This window comes from Lithobates pipiens, unplaced genomic scaffold (assembly GCF_037356315.1).
Source record: "Lithobates pipiens isolate NorthernLeopardFrog02 unplaced genomic scaffold, aLitPip1_a1.2 Scaffold_8, whole genome shotgun sequence".
Taxonomy (NCBI): domain Eukaryota; kingdom Metazoa; phylum Chordata; class Amphibia; order Anura; family Ranidae; genus Lithobates; species Lithobates pipiens.
The window spans coordinates 441,768,327-441,787,685 of record NW_027507903.1 but is presented as its reverse complement, the minus strand read 5'-3'; the positions used below and the strand labels follow the sequence as shown (position 1 = coordinate 441,787,685).

The 19,359-nt window shown below is 44.8% G+C and overlaps 1 protein-coding gene across 3 annotated transcripts in view; it reads right to left on the bottom strand.

Annotated features, from left to right (window-relative positions):
- Positions 1-19,359, bottom strand: part of LOC143960057 (proton-coupled amino acid transporter 1-like) — a 165,234-nt gene that overhangs the window by 143,657 nt on the left and 2,218 nt on the right. For 2 of the 3 annotated variants that reach the window (XM_077468335.1, XM_077468334.1), the window contains exon 2: positions 6,826-6,982. In XM_077468335.1, coding sequence (XP_077324461.1) covers positions 6,826-6,977 — 152 coding nt within the window. In that variant the 5' untranslated portion in view covers positions 6,978-6,982. Of the gene's footprint in view, positions 1-6,825; positions 6,983-18,790; positions 18,896-19,359 lie in introns of those variants that run through there. The other variant, XM_077468336.1, reaches the window with a different exon arrangement.

Genomic DNA, 19,359 nt, shown 5'->3' with positions numbered 1-19,359 from the left:
TAACTTCAGCTTGTTCAATTAAAGCGGTTGTTTAGTCATCTTTTCAAAAACTGTAGCTGCTGAATTTTAATAAATAGACACTCAATTGTCTAAGGATCCAGTGTTGGCCTCCCCCGGCCAGTTTCTTCACTGGGCTTCAGTCCCCAGCATACTAACTGTGACTGCTTATGGCTTCACAGCCGGTTCACCACGCTACGTTTTCTGAATGGTCCCACAACTTTCGAAGACGAAGACGAAGACGAAGAACCTACACCCCCCCCCAAAAAATGTACCGTATATACTCGAGTATAGGCCGACCCGAATATAAGCCGAGGCCCCCAATTTACCCCCAAAAAAACTGGCAAACTTATTGACTCGTGTATAAGCCGAGGGTGAGACATGCCTGTCCATCCCTGTGTGTGTGTCCGTCCATCCCTGTGTGTGTGTCCGTCCATCCCTGTGTGTGTGTCCGTCCATCCATCCATCCATCCCTGTGTGTGTGTGTGTCCATCCATCCCTGTGTGTGTGTGTCTCCATCCATCCATCCATCCCTGTGTGTGTGTGTCTCCATCCATCCATCCCTGTGTGTGTGTGTCTCCATCCATCCATCCATCCCTGTGTGTGTGTGTATCCATCCATCCCTGTGTGTGTGTGTGTGTCCATGTGTGTGTGTGTGTGTGTGTGTGTGTGTGTGTGTGTGTGTCCAGCCTACCTGTGTCCCGAGCCTGTGTCCCGTGCCTTGCCTCCTTGCCTCCGTCCCGTGCCTTGCCTCCTTGCCTCTGTCCCGTGCCGTGCCTTGCCTCCGTCCCGTGTCGTGCCTTGCCTCCGTCCCGTCCCGTGCCTTGCCTCCGTCCCGTGCCTTGCCAGGATCGCCGCTCTTCGTCGGCGCCTCGGCGGACATTCTACCATTCAAACGCCGCGCCTCCGCCTTCGCCTGTGATAGGCGGAACACTGAATTTCCCAGCAGCCTGTGTTCCGCCTATCACGGACATCGTCTCATCCTCGTCCGTAGTACGAGGATGAGACGATGTCCGTGATAGGCGGAACACAGGCTGCTGGGAAATTCAGTGTTCCGCCTATCACAGGCGAAGGCGGAGGCGCGGCGTTTGAATGGTAGAATGTCCGCTGTCTGTCTGCTCGACACGCTGATCGAGCAGGCAGACAGCGATGACTCGAGTATAAGCCGAGGGGGGCACTTTCAGCCTCAAAAAAGAGGCTGAAAATCTCGGCTTATACTCGAGTATATACGGTAAGTGCCAAAATATAAAACGGGAGGGAGAAGAAAAAGGAGAGGGAGAAGAAAAGAAAAGGAGAGGGAGAAGAAAAGAAAAGGAGAGGGAGAAGAAAAGAAAAGGAGAGGGAGAAGAAAAGAAAAGGAGAGGGAGAAGAAAAGAAAAGGAGAGGGAGAAGAAAAGAAAAGGAGAGGGAGAAGAAAAGAAAAGGAGAGGGAGAAGAAAAGAAAAGGAGAGGGAGAAGAAAAGAAAAGGAGAGGGAGAAGAAAAGAAAAGGAGAGGGAGAAGAAAAGAAAAGGAGAGGGAGAAGAAAAGAAAAGGAGAGGGAGAAGAAAAGAAAAGGAGAGGGAGAAGAAAAGAAAAGGAGAGGGAGAAGAAAAGAAAAGGAGAGGGAGAAGAAAAGAAAAGGAGAGGGAGAAGAAAAGAAAAGGAGAGGGAGAAGAAAAGAAAAGGAGAGGGAGAAGAAAAGAAAAGGAGAGGGAGAAGAAAAGAAAAGGAGAGGGAGAAGAAAAGAAAAGGAGAGGGAGAAGAAAAGAAAAGGAGAGGGAGAAGAAAAGAAAAGGAGAAGGAGAAGAAAAGAAAAGGAGAGGGAGAAGAAAAGAAAAGGAAAGGAGAAGGAGAAGAAAAGGAAAGGAGAAGAAAAGAAAGAGAAGAAAAGGAAAGAAGAAGGAGAAGAAAAAGGAAAGAAGAAGGAGAAGGAGAAGGAGAAGAAAAAGGAAAGAAGGAGAAGGAGAAGAAAAAGGAAAGAAGGAGAAGGAGAAGAAAAAGGAAAGAAGGAGAAGGAGAAGAAAAAGGAAAGAAGGAGAAGGAGAAGAAAAAGGAAAGAAGGAGAAGGAGAAGAAAAAGGAAAGAAGGAGAAGGAGAAGAAAAAGGAAAGAAGGAGAAGGAGAAGAAAAAGGAAAGAAGGAGAAGGAGAAGAAAAAGGAAAGAAGGAGAAGGAGAAGGAGAAGAAAAAGGAAAGAAGAAGGAGAAGGAGAAGAAAAAAGGAAAGAAGAAGGAGAAGGAGAAGAAAAAAGGAAAGAAGGAGAAGGAGAAGAAAAAAGGAAAGAAGGAGAAGGAGAAGAAAAAGGAAAGAAGGAGAAGGAGAAGGAGACGGAGAAGAAAAAGGAAAGAAGGAGAAGGAGAAGGAGACGGAGAAGAAAAGGAAAGAAGGAGAAGAAAAGGAAAGAAGGAGAAGAAAAGGAAAGAAGGAGAAGAAAAGGAAAGAAGGAGAAGAAGGAGGAGAAGAAAAGGAAAGGAAAGAAGGAGAAGGAGAAGAAAAGGAAAGAAGGAGAAGGAGAGGGAGAGGGAGAGGAAGAGGGAGGAGAAGGAGAAGGAGAAAGGAAGAGCAAAACTTCCCCCTTCGGTTGAAGTTCCACTTTAAGATTTGAAAATAAAACCTAGAAGCGGATTGGTTGCTATACACAACTGCACCAAATTCTGTGTGCACCAGTTTTAGTAATTCTCCCCAAACATGTTCTTATCCTGAAGAAAAAGAAAACCAGCGCATTACTGAACTTCCTTTTGCATATTGAAAAGGAAGACCAGTTAAAATACAGCATCCAAAAAACTGAAATATAAAAGGTTATTTTAACATTAAATCAAACAGCTTTTGTAGCAAATGACGGTTACTGCATTTTATTAAAAGAGGATTTTTTTTCCCCTTCAACAAAAGCATGAGGAAATTGAAGTATATGTAGTTACAAAAACAAAAATGAAATATTTCTTGTCCGTATGAAAATTTTATATAAAACAGGAGTTTCATACAAACATCAAGTTGTAAAATACAAAAAAAAAAAAAAAAAAAAACAAAAAAGTTTGCTGCATATTATATAGCGAGGAGTATTTGAATTTTTCTTTATCAATACACTGTAATAGCAATCAACATGTGTCCCATGACTCAGAGTTGTGCAATAGTAATAAACCTGTGACTCCAGATGACACAGATCTCTAGTGATAAGGTTAATTCTTAGCAAACTCCTGATGTATCTTAGATCACCTGGAGAGTCTAGCTGAGATATTGTCCTGAGAATTTCCAGATCCGCCCTAACTGCAAATAACTGTCTGTAATGACCAGCAGAGTTACTGCACACCCAAATGACTGACACACTCTAGGTCTAGGAGAAAGTGACAATTCCATTATAGCTTTGTAGGAGGAGGCAGAGATCCATACTATAATAAGAATACTCATAACTGGAGCCCCAAAACGTATTAGCAGCCATTAGGTGCTGAAGTGAAACAAAGGCCAGGTTTACAAGCTTTCCTGCACCCCTAGGAAAAACATGCTGCTGTTAATTGTTAATGGCGCCCCCACGCACTGGAAACTGTAACGCGTTTTCCCATGCTGGGAACCACACAACACTATGCAGCTCCCCTGCAACTGTTTTTGGAAAAGGTACAGAGACTTTTTCCCCTTTGTTTTCTGTAGGTTCAGCAGCCCATTCAAAATGGGCTGCTGTGCCCACGCAAATGTGGCTGCCAGGAAACCGACACAGTGTAAACCTAGGCTTAAAGTGATATTAAACATATTGTACTTACCAGCTTTGTGCAGTAGTTTTGAACAGAGCTGCCCCGATCCTCCTCTTCTTGGGGTCCCCACTGGCCCTCCCACCCCCATAGAAAGCAGCTTGCTATGAGGGCTCCCGAGCTGCTACTGTGTGTCTATTCACACACAGCGTGGCTTGGCCCCGCCCCCACCCTCTCTCATTGGCTCAGTGGCTGTTCTAGTCAGTAGCGTGCTCTCGCTGCTTTGTCAGCCAGTGAGGAGAAGATGAGACCAGGGAGAGCTGCTGCTCTCGTGTACATCACTGGGTTGAGATGGGACTCAGGTAAGTATTGGGGGGACTGATGGGGGCGCTACACACAGGGTTTTTTACTTTCATGCATTCTAAAAAAAAAAAACTGGAGCTTTTACAACCACATTAAATTTAGTTAGTGTGTCATAGGAAATTCATTGTATATCTTTAGAAAGTGTTCATATAACATGTCAATTTGTCAAGATAGCGCCCCATAATCCCCTGCAAAGTAGGGCTGGAAAAGTAGGAGAGTATTCAGTATTTAAAGGATAAGTTCAAATATTAAGAAAAAATAATAAATGCACATATTTTTGCAGAGAAAAAAAAAAAATGTGCATTTAAATTACTTTTTCCTGCTGGAGCCTGGAAAGCATTGCACCCATAATCTGTGGGTTCGGAGTGCAATGTTAGGCTTCTGCAGACAAGCCCTGCAGGTATCAGCTCATATCTCCATACACACTGGCAGTTTGAAAGCTGCCTATTTTGTGAATAAACTACAAGTGTGCTCAGCAGCATCCTCGCAGTTCATTCAGAACCACAAGCCATCAGCTGCGTGGGTCAGCGGTACTTGTAGTTCATTCATTCACAGGAAACTGTGAATAAATGATGTGTCTGTGTGGGCGGAGCCCCACCATGCGGTTTTTGAATTGTGACAGTGGGTGCAGGGAGCAGATCCCCTGCCCACTGTCACACTGAGGGAGGAGATGGGGGGAGAAGCAGCAGGAGTTGGAACATGTTACATGTTCCACCCTAAATACAGCTGGAATGTGTAATATGTTCCAAAGTGTGAATTAATCCTTTAAGTTCTATTGCACTGAACAATTTATATCTAAACTCTGTTAGCTTTCTGACAGAAGTAGAGAGAACAAGGATGCACGCTAAAGAAAATTCAACCACCACCTCTGATACATTTCATCCACAAAACTGGGCTTAATAGCAGAGGTATAATGATGAAGCATGTCAAAAGGAGGTCCCAGGCGGGAATTCTATGTCTGTGTTGTCCTGATGAATAAAGTTACCAGCATTTGAATTTCTCCTTTATTTGTGCGATCTGCGGGGCATAGGATTAGCTTCTGCTGGCATTCAGCATCCGATCTTCCACGTGGATGATCTGATTCAGTGCTCGTTTGCAGTGTACCCTATACCAGTGGTTCTCAACCTCAGTCACACAGGACATGTTTTGGGAATTTCTCTTAGATAAAATAGCTGTCCAAAATACCAAGCCATTGACTCCGATTTAAAGCACTCGTGCAAGATAAATGAAAATCTGCAAACATGGCCTGTCAGGGGTACTTGAGGGCTGAGGTTGAGAACCACTGCCCTATACTATAGAACGGAGGCCTGCCTAAAGCTCAGTTTTAATAAGGCATCACAATAAGAGTGAAGATGCTGCCCAAAGTAACACATATTAGCCAATCAGAAAATCAACCTGCTGAAGTCAGCACAGTAAAAATAGTATTTAATTGGCCAACATGGGTAAATGCACACTGCATACTGTTCTTTGTTCTAGAGAGGAAATATCCCAATAGGGAGACTAGTTCTGGTGACACCCCGGGATTCCCTCACTTTGGAGCGATTGCCTCTCACTTCCTTTTCTTATCATATACAGTATGAACAGCTCGATATTTATTACAGCTGCATCTTCATCAGTCTAAAACAGACTATAGATGGAGAGATTTTCCACTAGGGCTGCAACTAACGATTATTTTCATAGTCGATTATTGTTTCGATTAATCGATTAGTCGGTAAATAACCTTAAAAAAATTAAAATAAAAAAAGTGAGTCAAATTGACGTTCGTTTTCAACCACAGTGACAGGAAAATTTGGAAATAGAAAACTTCTTGGTCAAAGGAATATTCAGACAGTGTATGTGGTTTTCGTTCAGAAATTACATTAATTTTTAAAACAGAATGTTAAAAACAAGTGAAAATTTCAAACAAAATTCTTTCATTCAGCGAATGTACAAAGATTTTTCATCTGAAAATTGATCCGTGAGGCCAGCATAAGGCTCGGTACATACCTATGCAGTTTGCTTTTGATCTGTTTTTGCTGCAATTTTACTGCAATTTGTGCTTTTTTTTTTTTGGGCATATTTAAAAAAAAAAAAACACAAATTTCTGCAAAAACGCATTACATGCTTTTCTGAAGCTTCTCCATTGAAGTACATTGAACCAAAAAAAAGCACCATTTTGCGTTTTAAAAGTCCCTGACCCTTTCCAAATATGCAGCGGCTGAAAAAAGCACAGATGTGAATGTGCCCCATAGGAAACCATGTAAATGAACTGTAGTGCGTTTCTGCAAAAAGCACCAATAAACATATATAGATGTGAACCAGGTATTAGTAACATTTGTAACGTTTAGTAACATAATGGGGTTAAAAAGACTACAATGAGCCTTTATAGTACAAAAAAAAAAAAAAGCATATAATCATTACTGTAAGGGGTTAATAAGGGGTTCTTACTGTAGAACTTTGAAAGTATTATTTACAGTAGCGATTATTTGCTCTTTTTGTACTATAAAGGGCTAATTTTAGGTTTATTTTAACCCCGTTGTGTTAGTGGCCGATTAATCGATTATGAAAATGGTAATCAATGGTAATTGATTAATTGTCGATTAATTGATTAGTTGTTTCAGCCCTATTCTCCACCCCCAGCGGGAGAACACAGTGATTACTGATAGAGGCTAGAGTAGCCGCTGGCAACTATTTACATGTAAAATCCGACAGCCTGCTCATACATTGTTAGAATCAGGTACTTGCTGAACTGACAGATTGAAACCTTCTATTACCGGCTTAAGTATGCCCACTAACATTTTACCCCTCAAGTGTAGCGTATACTCACGTTGTGCTGCTGCTACTATGCTCTCCAATGCGCTCATACTGTCCAGATCTAGAGGGAACGTTGTTGATTGCTGGTGAATGTTCCTCGGTGGGGCTAGATTCCGTGGAGCTGTAGTCAATGTACGTGTCATTCCTTAGCCTGGTGGTAGCCATGGTTCCTAAAATTGTAAGAACATTACTAAAATAATCTACAAGGGTTTGTGGAAAATATTATAATATTTCATATTTTTAAAGTGGATGTAATCCCTAATAAGGATGAGCTCCAGCGTGTTCGCACACCCCACGTGCTGCGCTAATCACAGGCAGTGAGACATTGCCCGGTCCCTGCAGCTAGGCATCAGGACAATGCCTCACTGCCTGTGATTAGCGCAATGCAGTACAGACTTCCTGGCGGGCTCTGCACGTGGGGTGTGCCAACACGCCGGGGCTCATCCTTAATCCCTAATAAAGAACTTCTCTTATTTACTACCTTTTAAGAGGCTCCTGCAGGAAAACATATTTATTATTTTTTTCTATAAAAAAGGTAAACTTAACCTTTAACCATTTCTAATCCTTATACTACTAGCCTTAGTAAATGGAGGGAGATATAATATAAATATATATATACATCCCATTTCATTGGCCATTTTTCTTCTTTCATCTGGAGGAGGAGCATTCTCAGCTAAGCACATCCTCATGCCTGAGCTAAGGGCAGAAGGATTCCAGGAAGTAAATGCTACATGAATCATTTTCCCTCACTCAAGATGGCCCATGTCTAGAAATGCTAGGGCTTGGTTTTAAAGTGATTTTCCAAATTAAGCACAGAGAGGAGGAGATTGCTGTGAATATTAAAAATGAACTAAACAGCATTTTCAGTTTGTGGTGCTAAGATACAGTTAAGGTGGTTGTAAACCCTCACATATACCCAGTAAAGTGAACAGCCTCAGGTGATACACAGAGATGAAACAAATCATCCTACAAAGATTTTATTTGTTTATCTGCAGCCATCTCTTGTCTACACTAGGGTGCCCACGTGTCCCGGATTGCCCGGGATTGTCCCTGACTTGAGATTTTTGTCCCGTGTCCTGGGCACCTTCATTCCGGGAAAATTCCAGACCAGTCTGCTCCGCCAATTCACTCCGCCCCTCCGCGGAGGAGGCATTATAAAGTTTAACACATCATAGGCTGGCTGGCTGCCAGGCTGGTTGCTAGGCTAGGGGCCGCCCCGTGTCTAGCAACCAGTGACATCAGCTGAGGCCTGAGGGACGGGTCTGACAGACACGTGGGCGGCACTGGCAGTGCACCCGCCCGCATCCTATGGCTGAGAGGCGAGCAGCGCGCCCGCCCACCGTCGAGAGAGAGAGAGAGAGAGAGAGAGAAGCCACACCACCAGCCAGCCAGCAGTGCACAGAGTGACACCAGTGACCTGATGACGGTGACCAGACTCACCACCAGACAGAGCCAGTGCCACAGTTGTTTAAACTTCTTTCCTCCTGAGCACTGCAGCCAGCCAGCCCGAGCCTCGTCTGACTGAGTCCTTCTCCAGGCTCCTCCAACCCACGAGGTCCGCAAGTGCCGCCTGCAGTCAGTGCCAGACAGACATTCTTCCAGGACCAGGAAAGGTTAGTGTACGGTCTGTGTTACACTCACACTTTGTCCCCCTCCATTCTGCTGCTGTCCCCCTCTGTTCTGATGTCCCCCTCCGCTCTTCCTCCGTGTCCCCCTCCTGTTCTGCAGTAGAACAGAGGGGGACAGCAGAGGGGGGACAGCAGAGGGGGGACAGCAGAGGGGGGACAGCAGAGGGGGGACAGCAGAGGGGGGACAGCAGAGGGGGGACAGCAGAACGGAGGGGGACACGGAGGAAGAACGGAGGCCCTTCGTTCTTCCTCTGTGTCCCCTCCGTTCTGCTGTCCCCCCTTCGTTCTTCCTCTGTGTCCCCTCCGTTCTGCTGTCCCCCCTTCGTTCTTCCTCCGTGTCCCCCTCTATTCTGCTGCAGTTCCCCTCCGTTCTTCCTCCATGTCCCCCTCTGTCCTGCTGTCCATACAACCTGTCTAAATTGGTTACGACTGTTTGCTTTAGTCACCCTAGTCTACACCCCTTCAAAAAAGGTAGATTGTGTTAAAAATCTTTTTTCATATGTCAGGAACACAGAGGAGTGGGTGGAGAGACTGCAGGTACAGTGTGTGACAGCTGATTGGAGAAAGGGAACACACTCCCCTCCAGTGGTTTTCAGGCGCTTAGCAGAGGCTATTTCCGGCACTAAAGCGCCTGAAAACCACCCCAGTGTGAAAGGGGTCTTAGAGCTTTGGAGAGAGATATGTAAACATTACAGATAGATGTGCTTTGCTCAAATTCCATGACTGAGGTTTACAACCATTTTAAACATTTCCCCCCCCCCCCCCCCCCCCCGATACCACAGTCACCATTGATAAATCTGTATATTTCATCATTCTAAATAAAATTTTATTTTTGTAGTAGTCCCTTGTAACTTCATTTTGTTGTCCTTCTCTGAATTCTCTCCAATTCAAGGACATTCTTCTTAAAGCGGGAGTCCGCCGTTTTTTTTTTTTTTTTTTTAAAGCCAGCAGCTACGAATACTGCAGCTGCTGACTTTTAAAATAATGACACTTACCCGCCCAGCGCGCCCGCGATGTCGGCACCCGAAGCCGATCTTATCGATCGTCTCTTGGGTGCTGCCGCCGCCGCCATCTTGGGTATGGGAATCAGGAAGTGGAGCCTTGCGGCTTCATTTCCCGGTTCCCTACTGCGCATGCGCGAGTCGCGCTGCGCAATAAGGATGGTCCCCGCTGTCTCTGGGATCCGTGTGTTTCCCAGCAGGCAGCGGGGGACCTTCGGAAAGGGGCGTAGCTTCTGCAGAATCTACGCCGGAAGTCGGTGCAGATACCTGTACTGTACAGGTACCTGCACCCCCTCCCCTCTGAAAGGTGCCAATTGTGGCGCTCATTTGTTTTTTTCTAGAAAAATGTTTTGATTACCTGCTGTGTGCAGTGGATTTGCACAGAGCATCCCAGATCCTCCTCTTCTCAGGTCGCTCTTCTGTGCTCCTTGTCACTTCCCCCTGTCGAGTGCACCCACAGCAAGCAGCTTGCTATGGGGGCACCCGAGCCAAGCTGCAGTTCTGTGCGTCCATTCTGACATGGAGCTGCGGTTCTGCTCCACCTTCTCTCTCTCCTGATTGGCTCCCACTGCTGTCGATTAAAGTCAGTTAGCCAATGGCATCGCTGCTGTGTTTCAGCCAATCAGGAGGGAGAGTCCTGGAGGGCCGAGACACTCGTGGACATTGCTGAACAGAGATGTGGCTCTGGTAAGTATTAGAGGGGCTGCTGCACTCCGAAGGCTTTTCATCTTAATGCATAGAATGCATTAAGATAAAAAACCTTCTGACTTTACAACCCCTTTAAGTATTGGTGACCAGAACTAAACAGCATACTCACGTAGGGGTGCACCGAATGGGTTTTTTGGTGCCGAAACCGATACCGAAAAATACACTAGGCCGAAAACCGAAACCGAAACATATTTAAAAAAAAAAAAAAAAAAAAAAAAACAATTTTTATACAGGAGATGGTCACAGACTGGGGACGTGGTACAGGAGGTGTGCCCCCTTTTTTTCAGCCAGAGTATGCCCCCTTTTTGCAGGCAGAGTGTGCCCCCTTTTTGCAGCTAGCCTGTGAAGGGGAGAGGAGAGCCGCCTCCGCCACCTGTTTGATTACAGCGCCGGGAACATCACAGCTTTCATTTCAATAGCTGTGTGTTCCCGGCCACGCCGTCACACACGGCCCTTCCCCCTTCTCCGGACACTTTGATAGACAGATCATCCGTCCAATCCTGCGGGTGATCTGTCTATCAAAGTGCCCGGACAAAGGGGAGGGGCTGCGTGTGACGGCGCGGCCGGGAACACACAGCTATTGAAATGAAAGCTGTGATGTTCCCGGCGCTGTGATTAAACAGGCAGCGGAGGAGGCTCTCGTGCGCTACAGGACACCTCCATGATGGGCGGCACCAGGGGCGGGGGCGGAGCCCCAACCAGGCCACGTCCCATTTTCGGCTCCATTATCGGCCGTTTTTCTCTTTCGGCAAATTGCCGAAAAGGGCATTTTCGGCCGATATGTTTCGGCGGCCGTAATTTCGGTGCATCCCTATACTCAAGAGTTCAGTGTTTTGAGAAGTGGTAGAATTAGTGTTTTATCTCCTGAGTAAATACACTTTCAAATGCAAGGTAAGAGTCTGCTAGCCTACCTGGATACAGCAAGGCATTATATACTATACCCAAGATCTTGTTCCATTTTCAAGAGCTTCTTCCCCTAGTCAGTAACTTGCATGTTTTTTAGTTTTTTTTTTTAAACGCCCAGGTGCATTGCTTTACATTTTTCAATATTAAAAGAGAAATATGGCATAAGCTTTTTTGGTCATACCTCTCTACTGAATGCACTTACTTCTGCTACCCAGAATCAGCAGACAGTGGGCTAAAGTCCACTGTCGGTTAAGGTGACAGAGCCACTCAAAGCTCTGGAAGGATTCCAATCATATTGTCAGAATCCACCCAAATGCCTGATTAGCTTGGCTTGGCCTTTCAGAACGATGCTGAGAGCTGGACAGATCAGCTTTCTCCCCAGCCCAGTGCTCCAGTAAAGACTGGAGGGGCAGAGCAGAGTGTGGTAATAAAGTCTCCACTCTCTGCTCCAGAAAGACCGAGAACTGAGCAATCATGTGATCACTCAATTCTCCCTTGCGGGAGACAGCTGTGGCATGAGACCAATTTTTTTTTTCCCCCTTTTAACCGCTAGCCGACCAGCCGCCGCAGTTATACTTAGGTTGGCACGGCTGCACAAATTGCTATAGCTGTACGTTGCTCCTTTAAAACATAGCAGGCGCGTGCTCCCCAGAGCCGATGCGCATGTCCGCTGGGCACCCGCCATCGCTTGCGACGGAATGAGAATGGGGATGTGTGTGTGTGTGTGTGTGTGTGTGTGTATAAACACACAAATCCCAATTCTCTCAGGAGAGAGGAGACAGATCGTGTGTTAATACTAAGCATGAACACCGATCATTCTCCTCCCCTACTCAGTCCCACCCCCCCCCAGAGTTAGAACACACCTAGGGAACACAGTTAACCCCTTGATCACCCCCTAGCGTTAACCCCTTCCCTGCCAGTGACATTTATACAGTAATCAGTGGCTATTTTTAGCTCTGATCACTGTATAAATGTCAGTGGTCACAAAATAGTGTCAAAAGTGCCCGATCTGTCCGCCGCAATGTCGCAGTCCTAATAAATAAATAAATAAAAAAAAAAAAAAAAAAAAAAAAAAAAAAAAATCGCAGATTGCCGCCATTTCTAGTGAAAAAATAAATAAAATAATAATAAAGAATGGCATAAACCTATCCCCAATTTTGTAGACGCTATAACTTTTGCACAAATTCGCAAACCAATCAATATACGCTTATTGCGTTTTTTTTTTTTTTTTACCAAAAATATGTAGAAGAATATATATCAGCCTAAAATGATGAAAAAAGTACCAGTTACTTACCGGTAACTGTCTTTCTGGGAAATCTTCCAGGACGGCACACCTGAGAGATGAGAGGCTCCTCCCTACAGGAAACACAATCAATCGACAGCTGTTTTAAGTCCCCACCCTTCCCCTTGATCCTCAGTTTGTAGAGAAGTAACTCCTGAACCAGGTTCACAAGGGAAATCATTCCTCATAGGTACTCACCTTCTAGTGTTCTAGAATTTTCCCTCCTCCAACGGGCGGGAAGTAGGCCTGCCGTCCTGGAAGATTTCCCAGAAAGACAGTTACCGGTAAGTAACTGGTACTTTTCTCAAGTCATCTTCCAGGACGGCACACCTGAGAGGATAAACAAGTACCTCAGGCCTACCTTAGGGTGGGGCCACTGCAAAACCCTCTTGGCGAACATTGGCTCTGCAGTGAGCTTTACCTCCACTCCATACGCTCATATGCTTGATGAAGGCATCTTAGCTGGATCATGCGGCTGATCTGCAGGTCTGCTCCACAGATGTTCCTGCCTTTTCCGCTTCAGATGCAGTATCTAGGTGAAATGGGCTCTTAAAAATGGAATCAGAAAACATGTTAAACTTGTAGGTTAGCAATGTTGCCTATCTCACACATCTAACAACCATGGCCTATTATGCCTGTAGGTGCTACTTAGAACCACTAAAAAGATAAATAAGAGACCTGTGTAAGACAAGGACACTACATTAATCAATAAGAGGGCCTGTCTTAACACTATCCTGTTGAGGGAAATAAAACTGCTTCCTTTTTATCTTTATGTCAGCAAAAGACTAAAAGGGAAGCCTACTTAAGGGAAATAGATTAACAGAAGCTTGAACCCTGGGTTTAAGGCACGCCCAATCTATGTCCTTACTTACGCCTGAGAGCCTTCTTCAGGAGATTAAAGTCCCTAGCAGGAGTAGACTACCCATATTGCTATGTCTAGTTTTGCTAAAAGGGCAAAATGAAGGCCATGCACCAAGCCGAAACCTATTCGATCGGGTATACATCTTTATACTTCATCCTCAGGCCCTAATACTCCTCTGAACAGAGCTCTCCAAGTTCTTACTAAAAGGGGGATTCATTATCCCCTTCCTCCAGTGTCCCATAACCCTACAGGGCTTCAACCCTAGGAAATGGTTCTGGCATCCCTGAATGCAAGTGGTCAAGGTTTTCTGACATGTGGCAGCTGCAGCCCGAACTCCTGGCCCCTCCATGGAAAAGAAGGCTGAAATACAAAAAGGTGATACATGCATTATTAATATCACAAATAAAATGATCATAGATTGTGGGCACGGCACAATAGATTTAGACAGAAAGGACACAAGCATAGACAACAATGTTGTGTGCCTGAGTGTGACTATCTAAACCAATATATCAAATATGGGAAGAGACCCAAATCTGAACCTCAATGTTGACAAACAGTCCTCATAGTCTGGTTTTCTGATGTGCTGCCAAGACGTAAAAACATTAAGACTCAAGCAAACCCTAAATGCTGCGTATTTCTTTAGTGCAGCTAGCTAGGTCATAACTGATATATAAATACGGAAAGGACAGGAACCCCCTTTACTGTTGTGCTTTACCTATGTACAGCAAAACAAGGCTATAAAGACAGAAAGACCCAAACTTCTATGTTGTGTATTTCTGACAAACCACCACAGTTATAAGATTAATATGAACACCAACTCCCGTGTTGTGCATTTCTGCTATGCCACAGGGAAAAAATATGGAACACAAGACATTCCTTTCTGTCATGCACTTCTGTAGTGTAGTTCAGATAGAACCAACACTGAGAAAGGACACAAGCAACCTGCAGCATTGTGTTTTTCTGAAACAGAAAGCACCAACAAGCTTCAATCTTGAGTATTTCTGCTGTGCAACAACATAAAAGCAGAAACTGAGGAAAAAGACAGACAACCCTTACAGCTGCAATCTTTCTGGTCTGCTGCAAAATAAAACAATAACGTCATGATGAGTATTCCTGCTGTGTAGCAAAACCTCAATCAGAAGGGACAGATAAGTTTAGGGTTCCCACACCCGTGCGACCCAACCTGCGACTTGGGACTGCAAGACGCATGAGAAGTCATATACTATGGCTTCCAATGGGTACCATTTGTGTCTGTGCGACACCAGCAGTCCCTGATTCCTGGATCCACAGACCTCAAGATTACACAGGTCGCAGGGAAAAAAAAAAAACAAATAGCAATTTTCAGGTCGAACAAGTAAGGGGTCCCCAATGCTGTGACTCCCTGGAGGATTGCAGCCAACAAACCCCTGCTGTGTATCCCTAAGATGCAGAAAGGTAGATCCATGAGAAACACCGCTCACTGCTGTGCCTGATATACAAACGATAAGGCAGTAAATATAGGACATACAGGACACAAACATTCAATCTTTGTGTATGTCTGATGTGTAGTAATATACCAATACTGAGCAGAGAGGCCACCATCCTCAATGTGTCTCTCAGCTGAGCAGCAAAAACAAAATCAGAAAAAGACAAGCAACCTTCACTGCTGTGTCCTTTCTGATATGCAGCCAATAAGGCAGTATATGCAAGACATAAAAGGACAGACAACCTTCAATCTTGTATATGTCTGATGTGCAACAATATAACAATTCTGAATAGAGATAGCACATCCATATTGAAGCGATTTGGCCTTGCGACTCAACATGTCAAATCGCATGGCTAAAATCAGCACAACACCACTTTGTGGTGCTACATGGATTACCAAAGGCAGTATATGTACTACACCTGGCAGGGGTTCAATTTGTATTTCTACTATGTAGCCCAACAAATTCGAACCATCAATTTTCACTGCTGCCTTTCTGATAAGGCAGTAATACAGGACACAAAAACCTCACAGACCTTAATGCTGTATAAATCTGATGTGCAACAATAAAACACTATGAATAGAGATAGCACATCCATATTGAAATGATTTGTCATGCGACTCAACATGTCAAATCGCATGTTTAAACTCGGCAGCCATTGCTGTTAATAGCACTGTCTGCATCAGCACAGCGCCACGCAAATCAGGACCATCAGACTTCACTGCTGCCTTTCTGATAAGTAACCAACAAGGCAGTAAAACAGGACACAAAGCCCCACAGACAGACCTCAATCTTGTGTATGTCTGATGTGCAGCAATATAACCATTATGAGCAGAGATGTCACCTGACTCAACGATGTGCATTTCTGCTGTGCAACACAAAACCAGAAAGTACAGACCACCTTCACTGTTGTATTCTTCTGATCTGTAGCCAAACAAAGCAGTACCTTTAGTATATAAAGGACAGAAAACAAGCTTCAGTGCAGTGCACTTCTGATGTACAGCAATATAGCCCTTATTAAGCAGAGATGTCACAAATCTCAATGTGTATTTCTGCTGTGCCACAAAAACATCCCAGCAAGCACAAACCTTCACTACTGAGGTCTACTGGTGTGCAGCCAATGAGGAGTCATGGTCTATCCCTTTATGAAATAACCAACAGGCAATTTATTTCATAGGCATAGCCTGGGCTGTAGATACTAAACCTTCACCACCAGAGAAGGAACAGATCCTAAAATGGTTGGACACCCTACTATTAGTAGTAGTTGTTGTCCTACCTTACCTCCATAGACTGAGCAAACGCTAGCCAGCACATATCCAGGTGGTGCTGATTAGCAACTAAAGTCTCAATGAGCCCAGCCCTAGAGACCAATTTAAGACCTCTCTAGAAGAGGTGGTTACCAGTTTAGCCTGGGAGGTAAATAGCTATTTGCAGGCTTCAAACAATCAATTATGTAGCTCTTGCATAGGTTTGCACAGAAAATCCTCAATTAAAAGGATGTAGGGAGCGATCTATGGTGAATCGCCTTTAGATCTGCCACTGAGTGGATTGTAGCCCAAACCAATAAAAAAAGTTTCTTCTTACCTCCTACACTATAATATAAACACAGTGTAAAGGTGGAGTGGGAGGTTGGAGCTTATGAAAGTTAACTATAGCAGGCAACCTCCAAAAGGAGGATCTGTGACAAGGGAACCCCTACTGTGCCACACAGTAGCTTGGTCTCTGCCCATCCTTGAATTTTAGGTCAGCTTTTAAACATTGTGAAGCAACTTCAGATTCCTAGCAGCTGGGCTAATAGGGCCGGTAACCTAGTGCACCTGCTGACCAGGGGAGCTTCTGAATCCACCAACCACTGCCCAATTAATAACCTGTTCAGTGGTATACCTGGCCTGTAAGTAACTTTGTATCTACCAGGTCCCCTCTGTACGCTATATTCATCCCTACTAAATGTACCACAACTGGGCATGTAGGGAGAGGCTGGCAACCTACTGCTGCGATAACCACAGTGTCTCTGCTGTAAGAGGGAGCTGTGGCTGGTGGTTTTAGCAGTGGCGTCTGCGCTATTTGTATCCCGACCCCAGGTTCTGCACTGCACCAGTCAGTATATTATACACGGGGAAGGGGGAGCAATGGCCTACCTACCTCTTTCTCATCTGAGGTGGTTTAGGCACACTCGCTCCTCTGCACCACCTGTCCACCATACAGCTTCTCTGATGTAAGAGGGGCTGCAGCTGGTGTTTTTAGCAGAAGCTTAAGGGCTATTTGAATCCAGACCCCAGGTGAGATCTCAAATGCCTAGAAACCCTCTGGCTGGAATTGGGGATTTTGCAGCTAAATTCCCACGGCAAAAGGAAAGTAAAGTACTCACCGTTGTCGTCTTCCTCTTTTTGCCACAGCCAGCGGGCTTGCTTTTCCATCCTTATGGTCCACACGCAAGGAGGATAGCCGCCAAAGTGCTCCCCCCCCCCAACTGCTGTCCCCATAGGGAGGTGCCAGGTTAGGCTGTGTCCTGCACTGTACCAGTCAGTCTATATACATGGGGGGGGGCAATGCCTTCCATTCCTCATTCCCATCTTCATATCTGAGGTGGTTAAGGCAGACATCCACCGTAGTAAACTGGTGCCTCCTCGCTCTAGAGAAAGGAGGATGTGGGCGCCTGCTCCTACTGACTCTCAGCCTTCCCTCCTGGGTAAGAACGCCGCTGCCATTTTCCCGAAGTTTGAAAATGACGCGGGTGCTTGTTGCCACGCCCTCTCCGGCAGCCCACGCGAGCTACCGGGGACCCAGGAGTCGGGGACAAGCCCCCTGGAAAGAACCGATGGCCAGCACCCCCGTCTGAACAGCCACCTGTACAGGTAAGGAGGGGGAGACAGGATAATGGCCCCTGAAGTTCTGGGTACACCACTGTACCCAGGGTCCTTCAGCTCTCAGGGGGGCTCTTCCAATTTCTGCTGCCCGCCCTGAGGAAAAGATAGGGGAACCCCCCAGGAAGGACAAGAATATCCTACCAGACCCAGAGGCTTCCCAGGCTTGTGGTCCGGCTCCCAGGGGGAGACCACCAGCCCCAGGCTTCGGGTCATTTGGAAAAAAAACAAACAGTTTCGCTGTGTAGGGAGAAACACAATCAAAAACTGAGGATCAAGGGGAAGGGTGGGGACTTAAAACAGCTGTCGATTGATTGTGTTTCCTGTAGGGAGGAGCCTCTCATCTCTCAGGTGTGCCGTCCTGGAAGATGACTTGAGAAAAATGTATTTTATTTTTTTAGTTTTTTTGGGGGATATTTATTATAGCAAAAAGTACAAAATATTGTGTTTTTTCAAAATTGGCAGGCTTTTTTTTGTTTATAGTGCAAAAAATAAAAACCGCAGAGGTGATCAAATATCACCAAAAGAAAGCTCTATTTGTGGGGGGGACATCAATTTTGTTTGGGTACAATGCCGCGCAATTGTCAGTTAAAGCGACGCAGTGCCGTATCACAAAAAATGGCCTAAACGGGAAGGGTGCAAATCCTTCTGGGGCTGAAGTGGTTAAACCTCATCTGTCATGGAAATGCTCATCCCTCTAGTTTATTCAGGTCCTAATGCAAAGTTGGTAAATCCTGCAGTGAAGTTATTGACCTGTTTAGCTTTGTATAATCAGCAAACAGAGTTTGAGCTATTTATTCCAATCTCCATATCATAGGGCTTACCACTCACAACCCTACACCATTTAGAAAATTAGCCATTTCTCTTTACTCTCTGAACGTGTCCCTGTAACCAGCTTTCTATCCATGTACATAGAATTTTTTCAATGCCATACATTCAATGCATATACTATACACAAATGTGGATCCGCATAGTTCAATTTAAAGGAGTAATCTGTTTTCAGGGAAAAAAAAAAAATAAATCATGTTAAACTGTTTTCTATTAATGGAGCAGTGCTTAGAAGGATGACCACTACTCAGCACTAACAAGTTAAATGTATTGGATGCAGCCGACATTGGGCCTCTGAATATCAGTCATGGGGGAAGGTTTACTCTGTGCTGCTTTAAGGCAGTAAATCTGGTTGTATTTGTTCAATTCTGGCAATTGCCCAGCTTAATATAGTTTAAGGTCAGCACTGACCTATTGACTTAATCAATCAGCTTACCTTTCCTATGGACATCTCCGATCAAGCAACTGTTCGATTCTCATGACTGTAATGCATTCTGCATATCTGTGTAAGTGATTGCACAATGTGGAAAATAAAAGAGAACTAAAGACCGGCATTCTTACTGTATACCAATGCAGAATCGTTTTTTCTAACCCAAAAAAAAAAAAAAAAAAAAAAAATGATGCTTCATGAGTTAAAGCCAAATTTAAACCATCACCCAGATTATTCTTGCACAAACTAAAGACCACGTATGCAAATTCTACATATTGTAGGAGGAATTCAATTGTAGCTGACTGCACACTTCCTGGTCAGCTTGGTAGGTTAAGGTTTTCAGGAGGAACAACATTGGGAAAAAAATCCTTTTAGAGTTTGATTGTGAAAATTAAGATACTTCAAAAATTATGCCATAAATTTACATTTACTAATCTGTCTGAGATATTCACACCACTACTCCAATAGTAATTTCTGCTCATCCAGGCATCCCGCTAATCAGGTTCCTCACCTTTTTCTGTATTCATCCCTCTTCTCTTGTACATACTCCATTCTGTCACTTATCACCTCTCCCC